Raw genomic sequence first — 19,504 nt, 5'->3', positions numbered from 1 at the left:
AAGCCCCCGCAATGAGAAGCACATGCACTGCAATGAAGAGCAGCCTCTGCTCGCCGCAGCTAGAGAAAGCCCGCACACAGCAACAAAGACCCAATGCAGCCAAAAATAAATTAATTTAAAAAAAAAGAATAGAAGTCGTAAGAAGGCAGTCCCCCAGCCTTCATAAGGCAATATTTCTCTTTCAGTCATTTTTCTTTCTTCAGCCCGTGATACTTAGGCTTCTTGATATCATCATTTTTTTAACTTACTCACATTTGTGTTGAGGAGGGAAATGAAGGTGAGGAAGCTACATGAACCGTCAAGCCTCGGGGGCTGGTGCTGTATTGGTAGCTCTGTTCTTTTGAACCTGTGTGCCGTCAAGCATGGTATATCCTTATTTGGTGTGGTGACATAAAAGCATTTGGAGACTGAGGTGAAAGTTGTTTTTTTCATTGGAATAGGTAGGCAGAAATGGAGAATGTTTTCATATATAGTAGCTTCATTTTTTCTGTTTTTACCTTAACTGAAACTCAGTTTGTGGAGACTTTTTCACTTCTGATGAACTTTGGATTTGTGGTGTGTAACTTGGTGGATTCACTGTCTTTTGTGACTGTGGATCGGTATTTGTTCTGTGTAGCCCTGTGGTTTCCAGAATTTGCTGCACATTGGAGTCACCTGAGGAGCCTTAAAACTCTACTTATGACTGGCCGCCAGCCCCAGGTGGTCTGTCCTCATTGGTGCAGTTGTGACCTATGATCAGGTGGTTTAAAAGCTCCTCAGGTGATTCTTATGTGCTGTAAAGCCTGGAACCAATGATCTAGCCTAATTTTCTCCCTTGATTCCGTGGAGAATCGACAAGCAGCTGAAGGATCAGAGACACTGCCTGAGAAATATGCCCTTGGGGGGGATAGGTCTACCTAGTAGCCTGTTCTGCCTCTGGGGATGTCAGTTGCGCAGGGGGTAAAGCTGTGATGAGGGCATGATTCCGTTTGAATTTTTCCTTTTCTTTGATCATCTCTGGACAAATTTTATTTTTCCTATTTTTTAAAGGTGAATTAGATATTTTTGCTATTAAATCATTAGGGGAAATCAAGTTTCTTTGGTGTGTCCAAGTTTTAAATGGCTTTCAGGTAGTGGTGGTTATTGAATCAGACACCACACCTGAAATGCACTTCTTACCTGCATAATTCTGAATCAAATTCTGTGGATTCACAAAAGTTGGAACTTTCTTCTTTAGTTCATCCTTTCTCTTCTCCCATTGTTTCTTTTTCCATTTTCAGTCTAAATCCAGGGAATCTTTATGATCAGAATTCTCTTGGGATCCAATTTTCTTTTTATACAAGGTAGTTTATTTGGGGTCCTAGCTATCTTGAAGCATGTCTTGAAATTGGATATTGTTTAGCACAAGGATTTTCCAAAGCTCAAGTCGGTCTTTGTTTCCTTGGTCCTTTGTCTGGGACAGACTGGCTGTTACCATTTCCCCAGGTGTGGGCTCCATGGTGGTTTTTCAGATGCTGCTAGACTGTTACTGATGAAGATCCTGTGCTAGGCTGAGGCCAGCTTCTTGGGAAGGGCTTTCCTTGCACCATACTTTCGTTGCTCTTCAAAAGCCAGGCCTGTTTTCTTCAGCCGATGCCTTGTGGCCCGGAAGAGTGCAGCAGGCAGCCGTGTGAGGTGAGCCCCCTCCAGCCAAGGGGGCGTGTGTCGACTGAGCACGTTAAGGTTTACACCAAAGAACCAGGAAAAAGTCAAAATATTTTAATTGGGATTTTTCACTTATTCTTCTGCAGTCAGCTTCTCTTGGTCTGTTAAGTACAGAGACGCAACAGAAATTTGAACAGGTAGGCGTTTTAGGAGAGACATTTGATGAAAAGGAGGCTAAAGTGGTGCCTTAGAAGGCTGAGGGGATAACCCCTCCTTGGTATATAGAATGTCATCAGCTTAGTGTGCTTGTGCTTTTGCTTTTGCAGTGGGTTCACAGGTGGTTGTAAGCAAATAGAGCTAAATACTTTTTAACGGGAATTAAAAGTTTGATGGTGGTGAAACTCATAAGAAAAATTCTGATGAAAATCACATATCTCTCTGGGGAAACACAGATTTCTTGTGACAATGCCAGAGGTATTGTGAAGAGAGTTTAGCTTAGAATTTTTATTAGAATTGAGGATAAGTAAGCATTTTTAGCCTTTTCTGGTAACCAATTATTTGCATATAAGATGTAGTCTACTATTTAAAGTTCATAATAATTATTGATATGCAGTTTTCAGAGTTGATTTATTGTCTTAATGATAAAAATGAATTGTTTTGGCTTTTACACTAATTTTTATACTAAACGACTTTAATTCTAGGCACTTGAAATTTCTTTTGGAAGTCGATGGCAAATTATAAATACATTTTCTCTTTTTAAAAAAATTAATTTATCTTTGGTTGTGTTGGGTCTTTGTTGCTGTGCGCGGGCTTTCTCTAATTGTGGTGAGCGGGGGTTACTCTTCATTGCTGTGAACGGGCTTCTCATTGCAGTGGCTTCTCTTGTTGAGGAGCATGGGCCCTAGGTGCACAGGCTTCAGTAGTTGTGGCATGCAGGCTCAGTAGTTGTGGCTCACGAACTCTAGAGCACGGGCTTAGTAGTTTTGGCGAACGGGCTTAGTTGCTCCGCGGCATGTGGAATCTTCCCGTACCAGGGCTCGAACCCGTGTCCCCAGCATTGGCAGGTGGATTCTTAACCACTGCGCCGCCAGGGAAGTCCATAAATGCATTTTCATTCTGCACTCATATTGTCTGCTTCCGGTTTCCTCTTTCATCTCCACAGAGAATCAAAATAAACTTTTGTAAATTACACAGGAATAGAAAATCCTTCATTGTTAATTCCTATCATTTTGCGATTCTTGTAACCATGGGGAAAACCAGGCTTGCTTTCTTTGTGAACCTCTGAAAGTTTCTCTGCGCCTGGGTTTGACACCTGGCTCTTATTCCTTGTGTCAGCAGTCTGTGCCTAAGGATTTTTAGCTGGCAACTAATGGTTTTCTTTCTTGAATTGTAGTCTGATTTCACTGCTGCTACACATTCTCGAGCTTTTTACCTCAACAAACCAGATGAGAGTCCAAATTGTTGGATGTCTGATTCAGGAACAGGTATGATACTTATATTTCTAAAGAGTTTTTTTCAAAATAATAACGTGTGCATTTCTCATAGGGTGATAATCATGTATATTAGAGTGGTTTCTGTAAAAGTATTATGTGTTGTCTTGTGCCTCTGGTAGCTGTAACATCCTTACTTGCCTTACTTTGTGTTACAAGTTCTGTAAAGATAGAAAGCAGTACTTTTGCAATTATTTCAAACAGCTGCAAAAATCATCTCAGCATTTTTCAGATACTCCAAAATGAATTAAGAAATTCAAACTGTCTGTAAGCCATTCTTTACTCTCCACGGTGAGCTTATTTTAGCTTTAATGGCTTTACATACTGACTCCTTTTTCCCACAATCCCACATCCAATTCAGGATGAATTAGCTTTGCCTTGTGAAAATTACCATGATCCGATCACCTGTCACCACCTTCCTGCTCTCACCCTAACAGAGCCCCATCACCTGTCCCCTGGGTTCCCGCGAGCTTCCTAACCAGCCTCCCTGCTTTCACCCTTGCAGCTTCCATCTGTTCTCAACACAGTAGCCAATGTGATCCTTTTTAAAGACAGGTCAGATCTTGTGACTCCTCTGCTCAAGCCCTGCGGTGGTTCCACTTCCCTCAGAATAACAGTCGGGAGGGAGTCTGTCCTTACAGAGGCCTGCAGGCCCGGAGACATCTAGCTCTGCTCTTTGACCTCACTGTCTGGGGCTCTCTCCCTTTCTCTGCTTCAGTAGAGAGGCTGTTTGCTCAAATATGCCCGATAAGTTCTCATTTTAGGGCTTTTGCTTTGGCTGCTTCCTGTATGTGGAATGTTCTCCCCTGCCCCTTACGGGGGAGCTCCCTCATATATGGCTAACACGGCCAACCCTGACCACCCTATTCAGAAAGAGCGCCTGCCCCCGCTTCCACACGCACTGCATATCCCCTTACACTGATTTGTAACTTTTACTAGAGTGCTCACCACCTTCTGACATACTGTGTGTACTGTATGATTGACTTACGGCTCACAGCTCAGTCTTCACGCCTCCTCCTCCCCAGCTGGTACAGTAAACGCTCAATAAGGATTTGACTTATTGAATTCTTTAGATTGCTTCTGTGTATGTCTGTACTGTGCGTAAAGGAATTGTCTTTAAAAAAATATTTTAAATTGCACGTGTTTATCTTGACTTTTAATAATATGATAGTTCAGTTTAAAATATTTGGATCATTAAGTTAGGACTCTTACATGGCAAGGCATTTATGTGAATTTTTTCCCTTCCAAATTCAATTTCCTGTATCCAGATAGCCAAAAACTTCCCGTATTTAATTTTCTTTAGGTAAAAATAAGTTATTCTAGAACACATACTTCCCATGTTTAATTTTCTTTAGGTAGAAATAAGTTACTCTAAAAGCATTTTTGTTCTTTTTCCTCACCCTTATCTATTCTGTGTATTTGTTCACATTAGGACTGACTTACTGGAAACTGGAGGAGAAGGACACGTATCACTCTCTGCCTGAGACTCCAGCCTCCTCCACGGATATATCACCAAGCCAGGTAATTTAATAACCCACGATGCACGTGTGTATTTGTTGTACAATTGTATATACTGGTTCATTTACAAAGTTTGTATTTTTCAATTGCTGATATACAGAAAAAAGCGTGGGCTTTAAATCATATCTGCCTGCTTTCAGGTTTGGTCTCTGTCGTTCACTGCCTGTGTGATCTTAGGAACGTTACTTAAAAATGGAATTAAAAATGCCTGGTTAGTGTTTTATGAAATTAAATGACATGGTTTTGTGCCCACTATTTTAAATATAGTAGGTACACAAATAAACTTCTTCCCTCGTTCCCAGGCGTGGTTTTGATTTTCTGTTCTGTTACACCCTCCCGCTGATCCGTTTGTATCATAATTATGAGCAATTTAATTTGCTGTTTTGATTTTCTTTGAGCAAGAAATGTAAATATTTTGTTGACTTCAGAGCAAAGAAATAAAAATATCCAGTATGTGTACATCGATGTATATATCTCACTTCTGTGTTTAGATCAGGAGATGAGAGAACAGGTTGGAGGAAAGGAGAGATACAATTAAAGTAACCAGGAGAGCTGTAAACACGAGTGACAGGCATAGATGGACAGGACAACATGGGACCAGTGTATTTTTGGACATCGGAGTCCCAGAGAGGGTGGGAACCAGCATTCTGTCCTTCAGGAAAGGAGGAAAAAAGAGACAGATAAACACTAAGAAGGAAGGGGGGGACGTGAGATTGAGGGGTCTGGGAGACTCGGTGGGCTTTGCAACTACAGGGCTCACTGTTTGTGTTTCTTGGTCTTCAACATCAGTAAATTAACACTATATTTTGTTGACTCAAAATACAAAGTTGCCATCAATTTTAAGACTTCCTGTTTCACATTCTACCAAGAAAAAAAATTCATCAATCCGACGGATACAATGCTTATCCCTTAGAATTTATATTTTGTAGACTTAAACATGTATTTTTATCCTATAATTCTTGTACATACTTATGGATAATATAAGTGAAGTAAATTAGTTGAAACTTCTTTACCTACAGGAGCTTACACTCCACACTCCTCTCTTTTTAAGTCAGTGTTGGTTTCTGTGTTTTCCACGTGCCATTTCCCTTGGGCCACCAAGAGCATTGGTGACTTGGCATTTCTTTAAAAAAGGATGAAAGGCCTTGGTGCTGAGTTTTTACCTGGCTTAGTAGTTATGTAGGACTGGCCTGCTTTTGACTCTCAGATGGGGAATGTTGCTAAACATGTCTGATTCACTGTCCCTTAAATATTGCTTCTCAGGGGTTCCAGCGTAGCCTCTAGGATTTTCTTCCAAGCTGCTGACAACTATTTGGCCAATTTTGAAAGCTTTTCTATTTGCTTATGAGCAGGCAGTGACAATTATGTCACAGCTGCTACTTGAACAAAGGCATTTGTAAGATGCTGTTAATTACAAGAGACATCCTCACTTCAGAGATGTTAAAATATGACAAGAAGAGAAATCATAAAAGCGGTGAAAAGGAAACTCCCTAGCAGTCCAGTGGTTGGGACTCTGAACTCTCACTACCGAGGGCCTGGGTTCAGTCCCTGGTCGGGGAACTAACATCCCACAGGCCACTCGGCACACCAAAAAAAAAAGGTGGTAAAAAATATTACCTCGTATTACAGTGAGCTGTAAATAGCATAGTTGCAACTGTTCACCCAGGGCAGGATTCCTCAGGCTGTAGCCATAGTCCAAGAGCTGCTGCTTGGCATAGATTTCAGTGACTGAAAAGGGTTCCAGGTTGTTGGTGTATAAAAAGTAAAAATTCAAAGCAGGATTATAGAAATTGTGGTAAATTTTAAGGGTTTACATTTAACAAATTAATGCCTTTAATGCACACACAAAAAGTATAATTAATTGTGTTTTTCACAAGCTAGTTATAGAGTTTATTAAAAAAACATTAGTTCATGGTGCTCTGCAGTCTGTCTATGTAGGGTCTGGAAATGGGACAGTTTAAAAGTTTAAAGCTATAGGACGAATGTGTTCTTTCAGTGCTTTCAATGTATCTCTCACTCAATCTGTAATCTCATTTGAGAGAATGTCCACGTTAGTTTAAATTTGAGGCCCAGGGTTAAATGGTACCCCTGTCATGCCCTGCAATAAGTCCCACATTGAAATAATTTAAGCCCAGTGTTTTAATATTTGGAGTTTAGGTTTGTAACACTTCCAGTGTAGCAAAGCCCTGATTTCAGCTGTAGAAGTTAGGATTGTATCTTCTTTTTTTTTAAAAAAAATATTTATTTATTTTTTTGGTTGTGTGGGGTCTTAGTTACGGCATGTGGGCTCCTTAGTTGTGGTATGCAAACTCTTGTTGCGGCATGCATGTGGGATCTAGTTCCTCGACTAGGGATCAAACCTGGGCCCCTTGCATTGGGAGTGAGGAGTCCTATCCACTGTGCCACCAGGGAAGTCCCCATATCTTCTTATTTTACTAATTAAAAAAGGGTCTTATTTTGATTGGGTAACTTCTTTCTTAACACTTCTTGTTGTCTGCCAACTCTTAAACACGAATATAACTACAGAGCTGGGGAACTCCACCTTTTGACACCTGTCCCTTTGAGTCACAGGAAATTAATCTGGCCAGAAGTTTTCTTGCCCTGCTTCCTTCATTCATTATGAAGTCTTTTCTTACCTCGAAACTTTGTTCTTATTTTGAGTAAGGAGATTACCAAGGATTTTATTCTTTGGAAGTGTTCTTAGGCTGCTAAATATCTTAGGTTTAAATTATCCCCTTAATATTTATTGTTAGAGGGTATGAAAATTTTTTCATTCTGAGGGAGCCTCATAATAGGTAATGACTTCCAAACTCTTATTACAAATCTGGCAGTCTGGCATCTCAGTTTATTTTAAATTTTTCAAAAATCTTTTTATGGTGCTGATCTTGATATCAGGAAAGTAAACTTTTTCATCATTGATTCATTGATAATGTTTAAATAATTTTGTTTCATATCTTTAAGTCTAATACTAGTAATGAGATGAAGCTACCATCACTGAAGGATATTTATTATAAAAAACAGAGGGAAAACAAGCAGTTACCTGAGAGGAATCTCCCTTCTGCTTCCAACCCAAATCATCCACCGGAGGTAAAGTTGACAGCACTCTGCTGAGTGACAATGAAAGATGACTCATGACTCTTAACTCTCATCTTGAGCTTCCTTTTCCCTAGGAGATCTAAAGCCTACTCACTTGAAAACGAAAACTGAGTACAGAGGGCGAGAGCTTACTGTTGTCTGTCTTATTTCTAGGTACTGACTCTAGACCCAACGTTACACCTGAAGCCAAGTCAGCAGATTTCAGGGATTCAGCCACATGGCTTTTTGAATGCCCTTGATGACAGAATATCCTTCTCGCCGGACTCCGTTCTAGAACCTAGTATGGCTAGTCACTCTGACATAGACTCGTTTTCACAAGCAAGTCATGTTACTTCTCAGTTATCTGGATTCCCAAGATATCCTTCAAGTACAAAAGTGTCTCCAGTGGACTCTTGGAAAAATCATGCATTCCAAAATGAAAGTAGGACCAGTTCCACGTTTCCTGCAGTATATGCTATTGGTAGTAACGACATCTCAGTCAACAGTGTAGATGAAGAAAACACTGGCCTGGTACCTTTTGCCTCAGCCAGTCAGTCCCAGCTTCCAGGTACAGCCAGTGGTGTCCCAGAATGCATTTCACTGACTTCCCTGGAAGATCCTGTGATATTGTCTAAGTATGTATTTCAGTGAATGGCTTGTAATGTCAATAGGTTTTTTATGATGTCTGCTTGAATGATGAAAATTGTTTTTATTGAACTTCAGTAATGTATAAAAAATTAAAAAGATAATATAATGTTTATAAGGTAGACCATCTAAAAACAAATGTCTTTTTATTTTTTGCTTTATTAGTTGTCATCTTGTGTATTAATCTATTATATTTTCTGTGGGTGTACAAAGGAAAAAGGCTGTATTTTTATGTATGAGAATCATTATGTTCTTGGTTTTTCTTATTGAGATAGTGAGGAGATGCTTTCTAAATGATGTTTTTTCCTCTCACCAACAGGGTTAGGCAGAACCTGAAGGAAAAGCATGCTCGACACATCGCAGATCTTCGAGCTTATTATGAGTCAGAAATAAATAGTTTGAAACAGAAACTGGAGGCAAAAGAAATTCCTGCAGTTGAAGATTGGAAGAAAACCAATCAAATTCTTGTAGACAGGTAAGACTTATAATTTAACTGTAAAGTTAGTGTTTCTCCAACTTGGATATATTATTTTCCCCAAAGTATAACATATTATGATGTTAAAACACTTTGAAAACGTGTGCTTTAGATTTGAAAATTTTCACACAGAAACATGTTTGCCTAAGTAATTATTTTTAAAGATTTGAGGGAATTCCCTGGCAGTCCAGTGGTTAGGACTCCTTGCTCTCCCTGCTTAGGACCCGGGTTCAATCCCTGGTTGGGGCACTAAAATCCCGCAAGCCGAGGGTGCAGCCAAAAAATAAAGATTTGAGCCATCCTCTCACAAAACACTGATGATTGATGAGGACATTTGTTTTGTGTGGGCGAAATACTGAGATAGTTGAGCAGATTTTGTGTATGTAAAGGAATGTCATTTATGGGAGAATTAATGCTCTATGGATTCCCTAATAAGTCTATGATTGATGTCCTGGGGCAGTTCTCAACCTTTCTTCATACCCAGAAATGCATAACTTTAACCCAGACACTCATGAACCTGTGGAAACAGTTATCTCATTCAAAAAAACCATAGACACACAGGGGAGAACGGTCTTATACTAGGGATAGCTTTCCACTTATTTTAGAGAGAGAGAATCATTTACAAAATTTGATGTTTTTACTAGTATTAATAACAGTGTACTTGAGGGACTTCCCTGGCTGTCCAGTGGTTAATTTAAGACTCCACGCTTCCACTGCAGGTGGCTTGGGTTCGATCCTTGGTCGGGGAACTAAGATCCCACATGCCATGCGGCACGGCCAAAAAAATAAATAACAGCATACTTGCAACATACTTTACAAATGGTATTAAACAGATTGAAAACTGATGGAGTCTAGGTGACAGCAAAGTCTTCTCTAGGGCAAAAAAGACAAAAGCCCTGGAGAAAAGATTAGGAGGGAACTGAAATCTGATCCAGTTAACAGTTTAATTTGGAGAATTCTAGGAAAACTTGCTTTTATTTATTTATCTATTTATCTCTTTGGCTGTGTTGGGTCTTTGTTGCGGTGCTCAGCCTTCTCATTGCAGTGGCTTTTCTTGTTGTGGAGCAAGGGCTCCAGGCACGTGGGCTCAGTAGTTGTGGCACACGGGCTCAGTAGTTGTGGCTCATGGGCTCTAAAGCACAGGCTCAGTAGTTGTGGTGCACGGGCTCAGTTGCTGCGCGGCATGTGGGATCTGCCTGGACCAGGGCTCGAACCCATGTCCCCTGCATTGGCAGTTGGATTCTTAACCACTGCGCCACCAGGGAAGTCCGGAAAACTAGCTTTTACACTAGTGTGTGGTTGCTGTGGTAGTTAACATGCTGTCTTGATCCTGATCGTTTCTATAGCTTCCATTTTGCTGTTGGTGGTGGCGATGGGGGTACAATGGCAGAGAAGTAGTTTGAAAAGAGCCAGGAAAAAAGGCCAGTTTTAGGTTTTCTAGGACAAAAAGAAAAGAGTAGATACCAGGCTGGGGGAAGTTTGTTCTTATTTTTGTTCTGTTTTGTTTTTTTAAGAAGGCACAGATGACCACAGGTACTTCCTGTTGGAAAACAGAAGTCTGAAAGAAGCCGACCAGCAGACCTTGTTAGGTCAAAGACGGGGTGCCAAAGAAGGGGAGCTAATTAAAACATCTTTATGTCTAGAAGCTGCTAGAGCACGTGGAGCAGTGAGAGAATGTAGGAGGAGCAAATTGGAAGTCAGGGTTTTAAATAAGTGGTCGTGTTATAACAGTAACAACAGCAATCTAGGTAGTGGAGTAAATGTACTGATAGTGTGCAAATGAAGAGCAACGCATTATTTTCTCCTACCAGTACCCCTAAAGGGCTTGATTTGGCCTACCATATAAAACTGTGTTACAGAGGACAGTAGAAACAAAATGAGAAGTTGCAGTTATTTAGAACTGGAAAAACGATTTACCCAAGACAAAAACCAATATTATGTTGTCAGTGTACACAGCAATTTTTTTCAAATTTCAGAATTGCAAATTGGGGAATCCCACTGCTATTGCAGGTGGGACCATTAACACTTATATTGTCACACAATTGCAACTTGGGGGATGAGATCTCTGGCATTCCGGAATCAGTGAGGTAATTACAACAGAAAAATAACAACAGAGCAACACTTGACTATTTAGTGATCTTTGTTTCAAGAACAGTTTCATCAGTGTTTCATTTCTGCAAGGTATTAATGCATAGTGGGTAGGAGCATGACTCTGGAGCCAGACTGCCTGGCTTAGAATCCCAGTGTGACTCTGGAGGAGCTTAACTTCTCTGTCTCTGTATTCTCGTCTGTAAAATGGGAATGATGACAATCCTAACACACAGGATTGTGAGGATGAATGCAAAGTGCTTAACAAAGACTGAGTGTGTAGTCAGGGCCGAATAAATATTAGCTTTTATTCACAACACATCGTTGAACACTGATTCAAAATGGTGACCAAATTCTTCCATGTATTTTCTTATTTTGAGGTTCTATGGTAATTAACTTTACAAAGAAAGTCTTTAAAAGAATAACAAGTCTTATAAAGAATAACATTCATGCTGATTTGAAATAGTACAGAAGGATTTATATGGAGTCTTTCTACCCCATCTTTTGTTTTCACATCCTAGACTTAATTTTTTGCATCCCTCCAGAAATTATAATGCATATACATATATATTTTCTTCATAGATCAAGTTATTTTATGCAGTTTTCTATATCTTGCATATTTAATTTTTATTTTTTAATGTGATAAAATAACAAAATCTACCATTTTAACTATTTTTAAGTTTACAGTTCACTGGCATTGTCCATTCACATTGCTGTGCTACTGTCACCAGTATCCATTTCTGGAACTTTTTTTCTCTCGCAAAACTGTTGTTCTATACCCATTAAACAATAACTCCCCATTACCCCCTCCCTCCAGCCCCTGGCAACCATCGTTCTACTTTGTTGCTATTAATTCGATGCTTCTGGGTACCTTGTATAAATGGAATCACAGTGTTTGTCCTTTTGTGTCTGGTTTATTTCACTCAGCATAATGTCCTTGAGGTTCTTCCATGTTGTAGCATGTGTCAGAATTTCTTTCCTTTTTAACATTGACTAGTACTTCATTGCACACACCACACCACACCACACCACACCACACCCATACACACACACACACACACACACACACACACACACACTGCATTTTGTTTATATCCATTCATCCTTGGTGGACACTTAGGTTGCTTCCATCTTTTGGCTATTGTGAATTTATGCTGCTATGAACGTGAATGTACAAATACTTCTTAGGGATCTTTTCATATCATTTTTAATTTTTTCCGGATACTATAATATCAGGTTCATTGGATATATTTTACTAAAATGGCATCCTTAGTCTTGGCTAACATTGGAGAATTTGTTTTACCTAATATATTGGAGAATCAGTTAGATTTTTATAATACTTTTAAGAGAAAGGATCTTGTCTTTGATTGTTTTGTTTCAATATATGGTTTTTAGATGTGGCCAGTTAGATAGTGCTCTGAATGAAGCTACTAGTCGTGTGAGAACACTTGAAAACAAGAATAACTTGCTGGAAAGAGAAGTGGTAAGTAAGTACTCTATTTTTTGTTGTTCTAGTGGCTTAATGTTAAAAATTTAAGCTTTTTTATTAATTGAACTTTAGAGACAAATGAATAGTTTTATAAAAACATTGGTTGTATGTTGCTTGTCTTCTCCTTTAGGATGTCTTATTGTTACATTTATATTTTGAATGCTGCCGGCTTCATATGATACTATAAACTTTTACCCTCTAAAATTTTTATTTTTTATTTGGGATATAATTTGCATATCATAAAACTCATCCTTCTAGAGTGTATAATTCAGTGGTCTTTAGTATATTCACAAATTTGTGCGACTACCACCACAATTAATTTTAGAACTTTTTTCTCACTCAGAAAGAAACCCCAAACCTCTTAGCCATCTCCCCCATTACATGCTCTTCTCGGCCATGAGCAACCACTACTCTGCTTTCTGTTTCTCTGGGTTTACTTATTCTGGGTATTTGATGTCAACGGAATCAAACCGTATGTGACCTCGTGTGTCTGGCTGCTTTCACTGAGCATTAGGTTTTCAAGGTTCATCCATAGTGTAGCATGGACCAGGACTTCACTCTTCTTTATGGCTGAAGAATACTCCGTAGTATGGATGCACCACATTTTGTTTATCCATCCATCAGGTGATGGATGTTTGGGTTATTTTCACTTTTTGGCTATTATGAATGATAGTGCTACCAACATTTATATTTTCAAGATTTTATGTGGATGCATTTTCAGTTTTCTTGGGTATATAACTAGGAATGCTTAACCTTTCCTCTTAAATAACTTTTCTTTCCCATGCATTACCAAGTTTTATTCTTCTGTGCATAATTTTACAAACAGTGTTTTGCTGCAAAATGCCAGTTATATTCTAGACATTGTTTGTTTGTCTTTGATGGGTTTTTTGTTTGTTTGTTGTTTTTTGATGCTGAAACCGGGATAGTTTTGATGTTTTTTTAAGTTATCTTTGTCTCCTCCTAAACTATAAACTTCATGAAGTCAGGGACCTTTCTTGTTGATCTTTTTTTTTTAATTTAATTAATTAATTTATCTATTTTTGGCTGTGCTGGGTCTTTCGCTGCCCACGGGCTTTCTCTAGTTGCGGCGAGCAGGGGCTACTCTTCATTGTGGTGTGTGGGCTTCTCATTGAGGTGGAGCACGGGTTCTAGGCGCATGGGCTTCAGTAGTTGTGGCACACGGGGTCAGTAGTTGTGGCTCTAGAGCGCAGGCTCAGTAGTTGTGGCACATGGGCTTAGTTGCTCCATGGCATGTGGGATCTTCCCGGACCAGGGCTCGAACCTGTGTCCCCTACAGTGGCAGGTGATTCTTAACCACTGCTCCACCAGGGAAGTCCTCTTGTTAATCTTACACTTCTAGCACCCTAGTGCCTGCCATCTAGTGGATTTGCAATTAATGATTGTTGAATGAATATTAACATTTCAGATGTTTTGAATTTTCTCTTTTATTTTCATTGTAAGTGAGAGAATAGGGTAAGAAATGCTGTTTTTTCCCTCTAAATATTAATGTGGGGCAACAAATTCCAGCTATGCTTTTGGAATCATTTCTCTAATAGCCATGGTTATTTTTTCCTCATTAAAGTCATCTACAGGTGAGTCCTGGAATCAGAATGCCTCAGACAGTGGTTTTCTGTGTATTATTCTATAGGGTAATCCTTTCTAGTCTCCATCCCAGGATGTAACAGAATATCAAATTTGTTCATTTCCATTTATGTGTTTTGTTTTATTACTTTTCTTTTATATTTAATGTCCACAGATTATTAGCTGCTATTGAGACATCTATTTTTTTTTATTATTATTAAAAACAGTGTATTATCCTTGTCTTTGTTTTGTAGAGTGATCTTAGAGAACGCTTCAGTGCAGCCAGCAGTGCCTCCAAAATTTTGCAGGAACGAATTGAGGAAATGAGAACAAGTAATAAAGAAAAGGACAATACCATCATTCGACTGAAATCTAGACTTCAGGATTTAGAAGAGGCATTTGAGAATGCTTACAAACTCTCAGATGATAAAGAAGCAAGACTAAAACAAGAAAATAAAATGTTTCAAGATGTAAGTGACAAGTAACTTAGTGACGTGGTTGGCTAAAAGTAATTTCAGATATTGTAGTCTTACAAGCTATTATGATTTTTTCCACATTTATTTTCATTTTACATAACTTTGCTGTAGCTGCAAATATACGTAGACTTTTCTGATTGAGTTAGTTGGGTCTTATCTTAAAGCAGGAAGTCAGGGCTTTCAGAGCTATGGTGTCACTCCCACGCCTTTCTGTCTCTGGCAGGGCAGCCTTTGAGCTATCTTAAATCAGCATCTGTGTGTCTGGCAGGTACAACGGACCAGATTTACAACAGGCTTGCTAAAATTTTTCACTTTGATTTAATTTCACTTAAAAGTTAGATTTGTATAACATTGAAACTGGATTAGGTTTTAGGTTTTGTTTTTTTCTTTAAAGTAAAATCTGAAAGTATTTCGGCTGTTGATATTTTCTTCCTCATAGCTTTAGATTTGATTCTTGCTGCTTTGTTTTTTAAAATTTATTTTCCTGAAGGTAATACATGTCAATGGTTTAAATGGTCAAATATCAAATGAGAAACAGCAATCTTCTTCACCTCTCCCTATCCTGGAGTCCTCTACCCTAGAAGCCATTATTTTCAGCTCTTTTAGCCATTCCTTCTAAAGTTTTGCTCCATGTTTCTAAGTAACAAACTTACATTGCTCTTTTTTTTTCCCCATCAGTTTCAGGCATTATATATTGACTACCCTCTGTGCAAGGTCACAGTGTAGCTTTCTTATACCATTTGCTCCCCAAACAAACACTCCCCCCCTCTTTCCAATGTGATTGATGTATTAAATTGATTCTGAGAAGCTTATTCTTTTTTTTTTTTGCGGTATGCGGGCCTCTCACTGCTGTGGCCTCTCCCGTTGTGGAGCACAGGCTCCGGACGCGCAGGCTCAGCGGCCATGGCTCACGGGCCCAGCCACTCCGCGGCATGTGGGATCTTCCCGGACCGGGGCACGAACCCGTGTCCCCTGCATTGGCAGGCAGACTCTCAACCACTGCGCCACCAGGGAAGCCCGAAGCTTATTCTTTTACATTTGAACAACTCAGAAATTGGAATGCATCTTTATAGTGTCATATTTTAATTGGTAGCACTTTTTCCTCTTAGTATTTTAGTAAATAATATTAAATAGCATTTCTAGTTAGTGGTGTCTTAGACTTTAAATATGATATACTATCATTTATAAATGAATCAGAATTCAGTGTTTCTTATGTCTATGCAAATATTTTTCAAAGCTAAGCTGCAGTGTTCAGTGACTGCATTTCCTTTCTCTTACAACTTTTATTTTTCCTAGACTTAATAATTGGCTTGTCTCTTTATCTGCTTGCTTAGTTTTTAAACATGCATAGCACTTGCTTTCCTCCCGCCTCCCCAGTATCCTTGCTTCAGTCTGAACTGATTGCCCTCGAGGTCTGATACACAGATTTCTAGGACTTGCCTTTGTCATCATCCTGGGAATTGTCTTCGCTTCTTTCCCATATTGAATCTGTCCTTTTGTGTGGATTCTGTATCTTCTTTCTTGGTTTAACTCTGTTTTGCTAGAGTACATCTCCTGAGAAAAAGAAGGCATAAGAGACAAATTTTGAGGCCTTCCATATCTGAAAACTTTTATAGTTGCAGTCACACTTTACTTTTTAAAAACTACTTTATGTTTTAGAACAGTTAGAATTACAGAAAAATTGAGGAGATAGTGGAGTGTTCCCATATGCCCCCCACCATTTCCCCTGTTATTAGCATCTTGCATTAGTACCATACCTTGGCCACAATTAATGAGCCAATTTTTTTTTTTTAATGTTTGTTTATTTGGGCTGCTCCGGGTCTTAGTTGCCACATGCAGCCTTCTAAGTTGAGGCGTGCGGACTCTTAGCTGCGGCAGCATGTGGGATCTAGTTCCCCGACCAGGGATCTAACCCAGGCCCCCTGCATTGGGATCAGGGAGTCTTACCCACTGGACCACCAGGGAAGTCCCAATGAGCCAATATTGATACATTATTATTAAGTAAACACCACAGTTTATTCAGATTTCCTTGCTTTTTTCCTAATGTTCTTTTTCTGCTCCAGGACTCCCTCTAGGAGACCAGATTACATGTAGTCTTCATGTCTTCCTAGGCTCCTCTTGGCTGTGACAGTTTCTCAGACTCTTCCTGTTTTTCATGATCTTGACAGTTTTGAGGAGAACTGGGCAGGTATTTTGCAGTATGTCCCTTGGGATTTGTCTAATATTTTTCTCATGATTAGACTAGGGTTATTAGGAGGAAAATCACAGAGGTAAAGTACCATTTTGGGCATATCATACATACCAGCAAGCCCTATGTTTTTTATTCCTTTATAGTCATTTTAGTAAAGTTTCAGGAGGGAGTACATATGAACACTCCACTCCGTGTGCCATATTTGATTAGAACTTTACATGGTTCAGTTATTACTGTTCTCATTCATACACATTAATAGTATAATTTTAGTGTGTGTGAGTACATGAGCTCCTGGTTTTTAAAACTTGTACTTCTTAACATCAGACCTACAGAAAGTTGCAAAAGTTGTGTGAATAATTTTCATATACCCTTCACCTAGATTCTGAAAGTTAGCATTTTATAATATGTGCTTTATCATTCGGTCCACGTATAGTTTAAAGATTTTTCAAAAAAAAAAAAATAATTTTTTTTCCAAACTTTTTTAGAGTAAGTTAGAGATATAATGCATCTTTATCTCTAAATACTTCAAGGTCTATTTCTTAAAAACAAGGGCAGTCTTTTATATAACCATAGCAAAATTAGGAAATTAACATTAATATAGTAATTTATACATGCCATTCAATTTTTTGCAAATTATACCACAAGTATTCCTTATAACAAAAGAAACTTTTTTCCCTTGTTCGAGATCCGATCCAGGACTACATGTTGCATTGAGTTGTCACATCTCTTTTATCTCCTTTAACCTAGAGCAGATCCTCAGTTTTTCTTTTATAACCTTAAAACTCTTTGAAGATCATAGACTATTTTATAGAACTACTCCTTCTAACATGGTAGCCTCTAGCCACATGTGACTGTTTAACTTTACACTGATTACAATTAAGCAAAATAAACAGTTCAGTTCCCCAGTTGCACTGGCCACATTTCAAGTGCTCAGCGGTCACACGTAGGTAGTGGCTGCGGTGTTGGGCAGCGCGGGGGGACTGCATCCGTCATCGCAGAGAGTCCGCTGGCCAGCACATTGTGGAATGGCCCTTAGTTTGGGTGTGTGTTTCTTCACAGTTAGATTGGGTTGTCGTGATGCACAGGAGCCCCTCTTAGCACTTCCTGTTAGGAGGCACGTGTGAACTATGTGGGTGTCAACTCCAGCCACTTGGTGAAGGTGGGGTTTGCCAGGGGTCTCCACTGTAAAGTTATATCCTGCCCCTCCCCCACTGCAGTTAACATGTAACTTATGAGAGGGTAATTTAAGGCTCTGCAAATCACCTTTTTCTCATCAAACTTGTTACCCACTAGCTGTAGCATGTCCTGATGTGTCTTGCCTGAAACCACTAATTACTGTGGCGGCTGCCAAATGGTGTTTTTTCTATTTCTATGATTCCCTCTCCATTTTACTGCAGGGAGTAGTCCTCCTTTCTTCTTTATTTCTGCTTATCCGCGTGGACTCATGGATTCTGATTTTATTCAGTGAGGTAGTCTTTTTTACTCTGTTTATTATTTTGATGCTTTGTCTTAGCTTTGGCCTGAGGGGTACGTGTGAAGCTGGCTTCTGTGACCTTTTGACAGTTTCCCGTCATTCTAGACTTCCTGCCACAGCCAGATGTTCCAGGCCCATCTTGTACTTTTCTAGCCCCGGCCCTAAGTCAGTCATTTTTCCCCAGAGCCCTGGTTCCTTTAAGTGGAAGATGGTATTTAGAAACTTAAGATCTAGGTATGTTCATTGCTTCTGGGATGTCATTGTTTTTAATTAAAAACCCATCATTGTTTGAGTAGCAGTGAAGCACAAAGGGTAGGTAGAATGTTGTTTTCAGCTGAAATTGCATGAATATTTCCAGGGATAACACTGACTTTTTCCACGTTTATCATGTCACATATTTTAAGCACACAGAAAGGTATAGAGTAATGCATTAAATCCCCATATACTGGCCATCCGTAGATACTGTTGAAAGACACTCTTCTATTCCTCTCTCTCTCACCCTAGAGGTGCCTGCTATGCTAAATGTGCTCTTGGTTATCCCCACTCTGTTCTTTTTACTTCTACTATAAATGCACGTTGTTTTAAATAATATATAGTAATGTTTCGTATGTTCGTAAACCATATATGAATTGTATTGCACTGTATCCTTCTACCACCTGTTTTTCTTTCAACATTGTTTCTAAGATTTGCCGTGTTGATACATGTAGTTTTTATTCTTTTTTATTTAAACATTTGTATGTGAAATATTTCTGGTATATACAAAGGTATAAAGAATAATATAACAAATACATGTAGACCGATCCGCCACCCACCTTAAGAATTAAAATACTGTAGATGCCGTGGAGGCCCTCCACGTACCTTTTCTGATCACCTCTGCCTTCTTAGAAGTAATTGGTCTGAATGGTGTGAATGTCATTCCCATGTCTGTCTTTGTATCATCATGTTTGTATGTTTGCTTAGTCAGTGTTGTTTGTTTGCCATATCTTAAAACCATAAATGCTATCATACTGTATTTACTGTTCTGAAACTTTTTTTCCTTTGTAAGACTTATCCAAGCTGATACATACAGCACTAATTCACTTGTTTTCATCCCTGTGTCATATTCCATTGTGTGAATATTCCACAATTTATTTATCCATTTTCCTGCTTCCAGTTTCTTTTTGTTGCTGTTATGAGCAGCACTGCCATGACCATTCCTATATACACATCCTGTGCCAACGTGTGCAAGTACCTCTAGGGTATTGTTGCAGTTACCAGAGCTGCAAAACAAATGACCCCCAAACTGGACATACTCTGCTCATGGGCTCGGTGGTCTAGGAACTTGGACTGGGCTTAACAGGGACAGCTTATCTTGGCCCAGCATTATCGGGGCCTTAGCT

At 39.2% G+C, this 19,504-nt stretch overlaps 1 protein-coding gene across 10 annotated transcripts in view; it reads left to right on the top strand.

Moving 5' to 3' along the window:
* MPHOSPH9 (M-phase phosphoprotein 9) overlaps positions 1–19,504 on the top strand; it is a 54,816-nt gene that overhangs the window by 12,632 nt on the left and 22,680 nt on the right. For 7 of the 10 annotated variants that reach the window (XR_004486977.2, XM_012535535.3, XM_033440790.2 and 4 more), the window contains 7 exons: positions 3,017–3,107; positions 4,546–4,634; positions 7,593–7,718; positions 7,881–8,341; positions 8,671–8,826; positions 12,310–12,397; positions 14,239–14,454. Coding sequence is in view for 9 of the 10 variants with exons in the window: in XM_012535535.3 (XP_012390989.2) it covers positions 3,017–3,107; positions 4,546–4,634; positions 7,593–7,718; positions 7,881–8,341; positions 8,671–8,826; positions 12,310–12,397; positions 14,239–14,454 (1,227 nt within the window). In the remaining variant the exon portion in view is untranslated. Of the gene's footprint in view, positions 1–3,016; positions 3,108–4,545; positions 4,635–7,592; positions 7,719–7,880; positions 8,342–8,670; positions 8,827–12,309; positions 12,402–14,238; positions 14,455–19,504 lie in introns of those variants that run through there. The other 3 variants (XM_033440791.2, XM_033440793.2, XM_033440800.2) reach the window with 3 other exon arrangements.

This window comes from Orcinus orca, chromosome 15, assembly GCF_937001465.1.
Source record: "Orcinus orca chromosome 15, mOrcOrc1.1, whole genome shotgun sequence".
Lineage (NCBI taxonomy): Eukaryota > Metazoa > Chordata > Mammalia > Artiodactyla > Delphinidae > Orcinus > Orcinus orca.
Note: the sequence above shows the minus strand (reverse complement) of the source record. Positions and strands in the feature narration are given on the sequence as shown.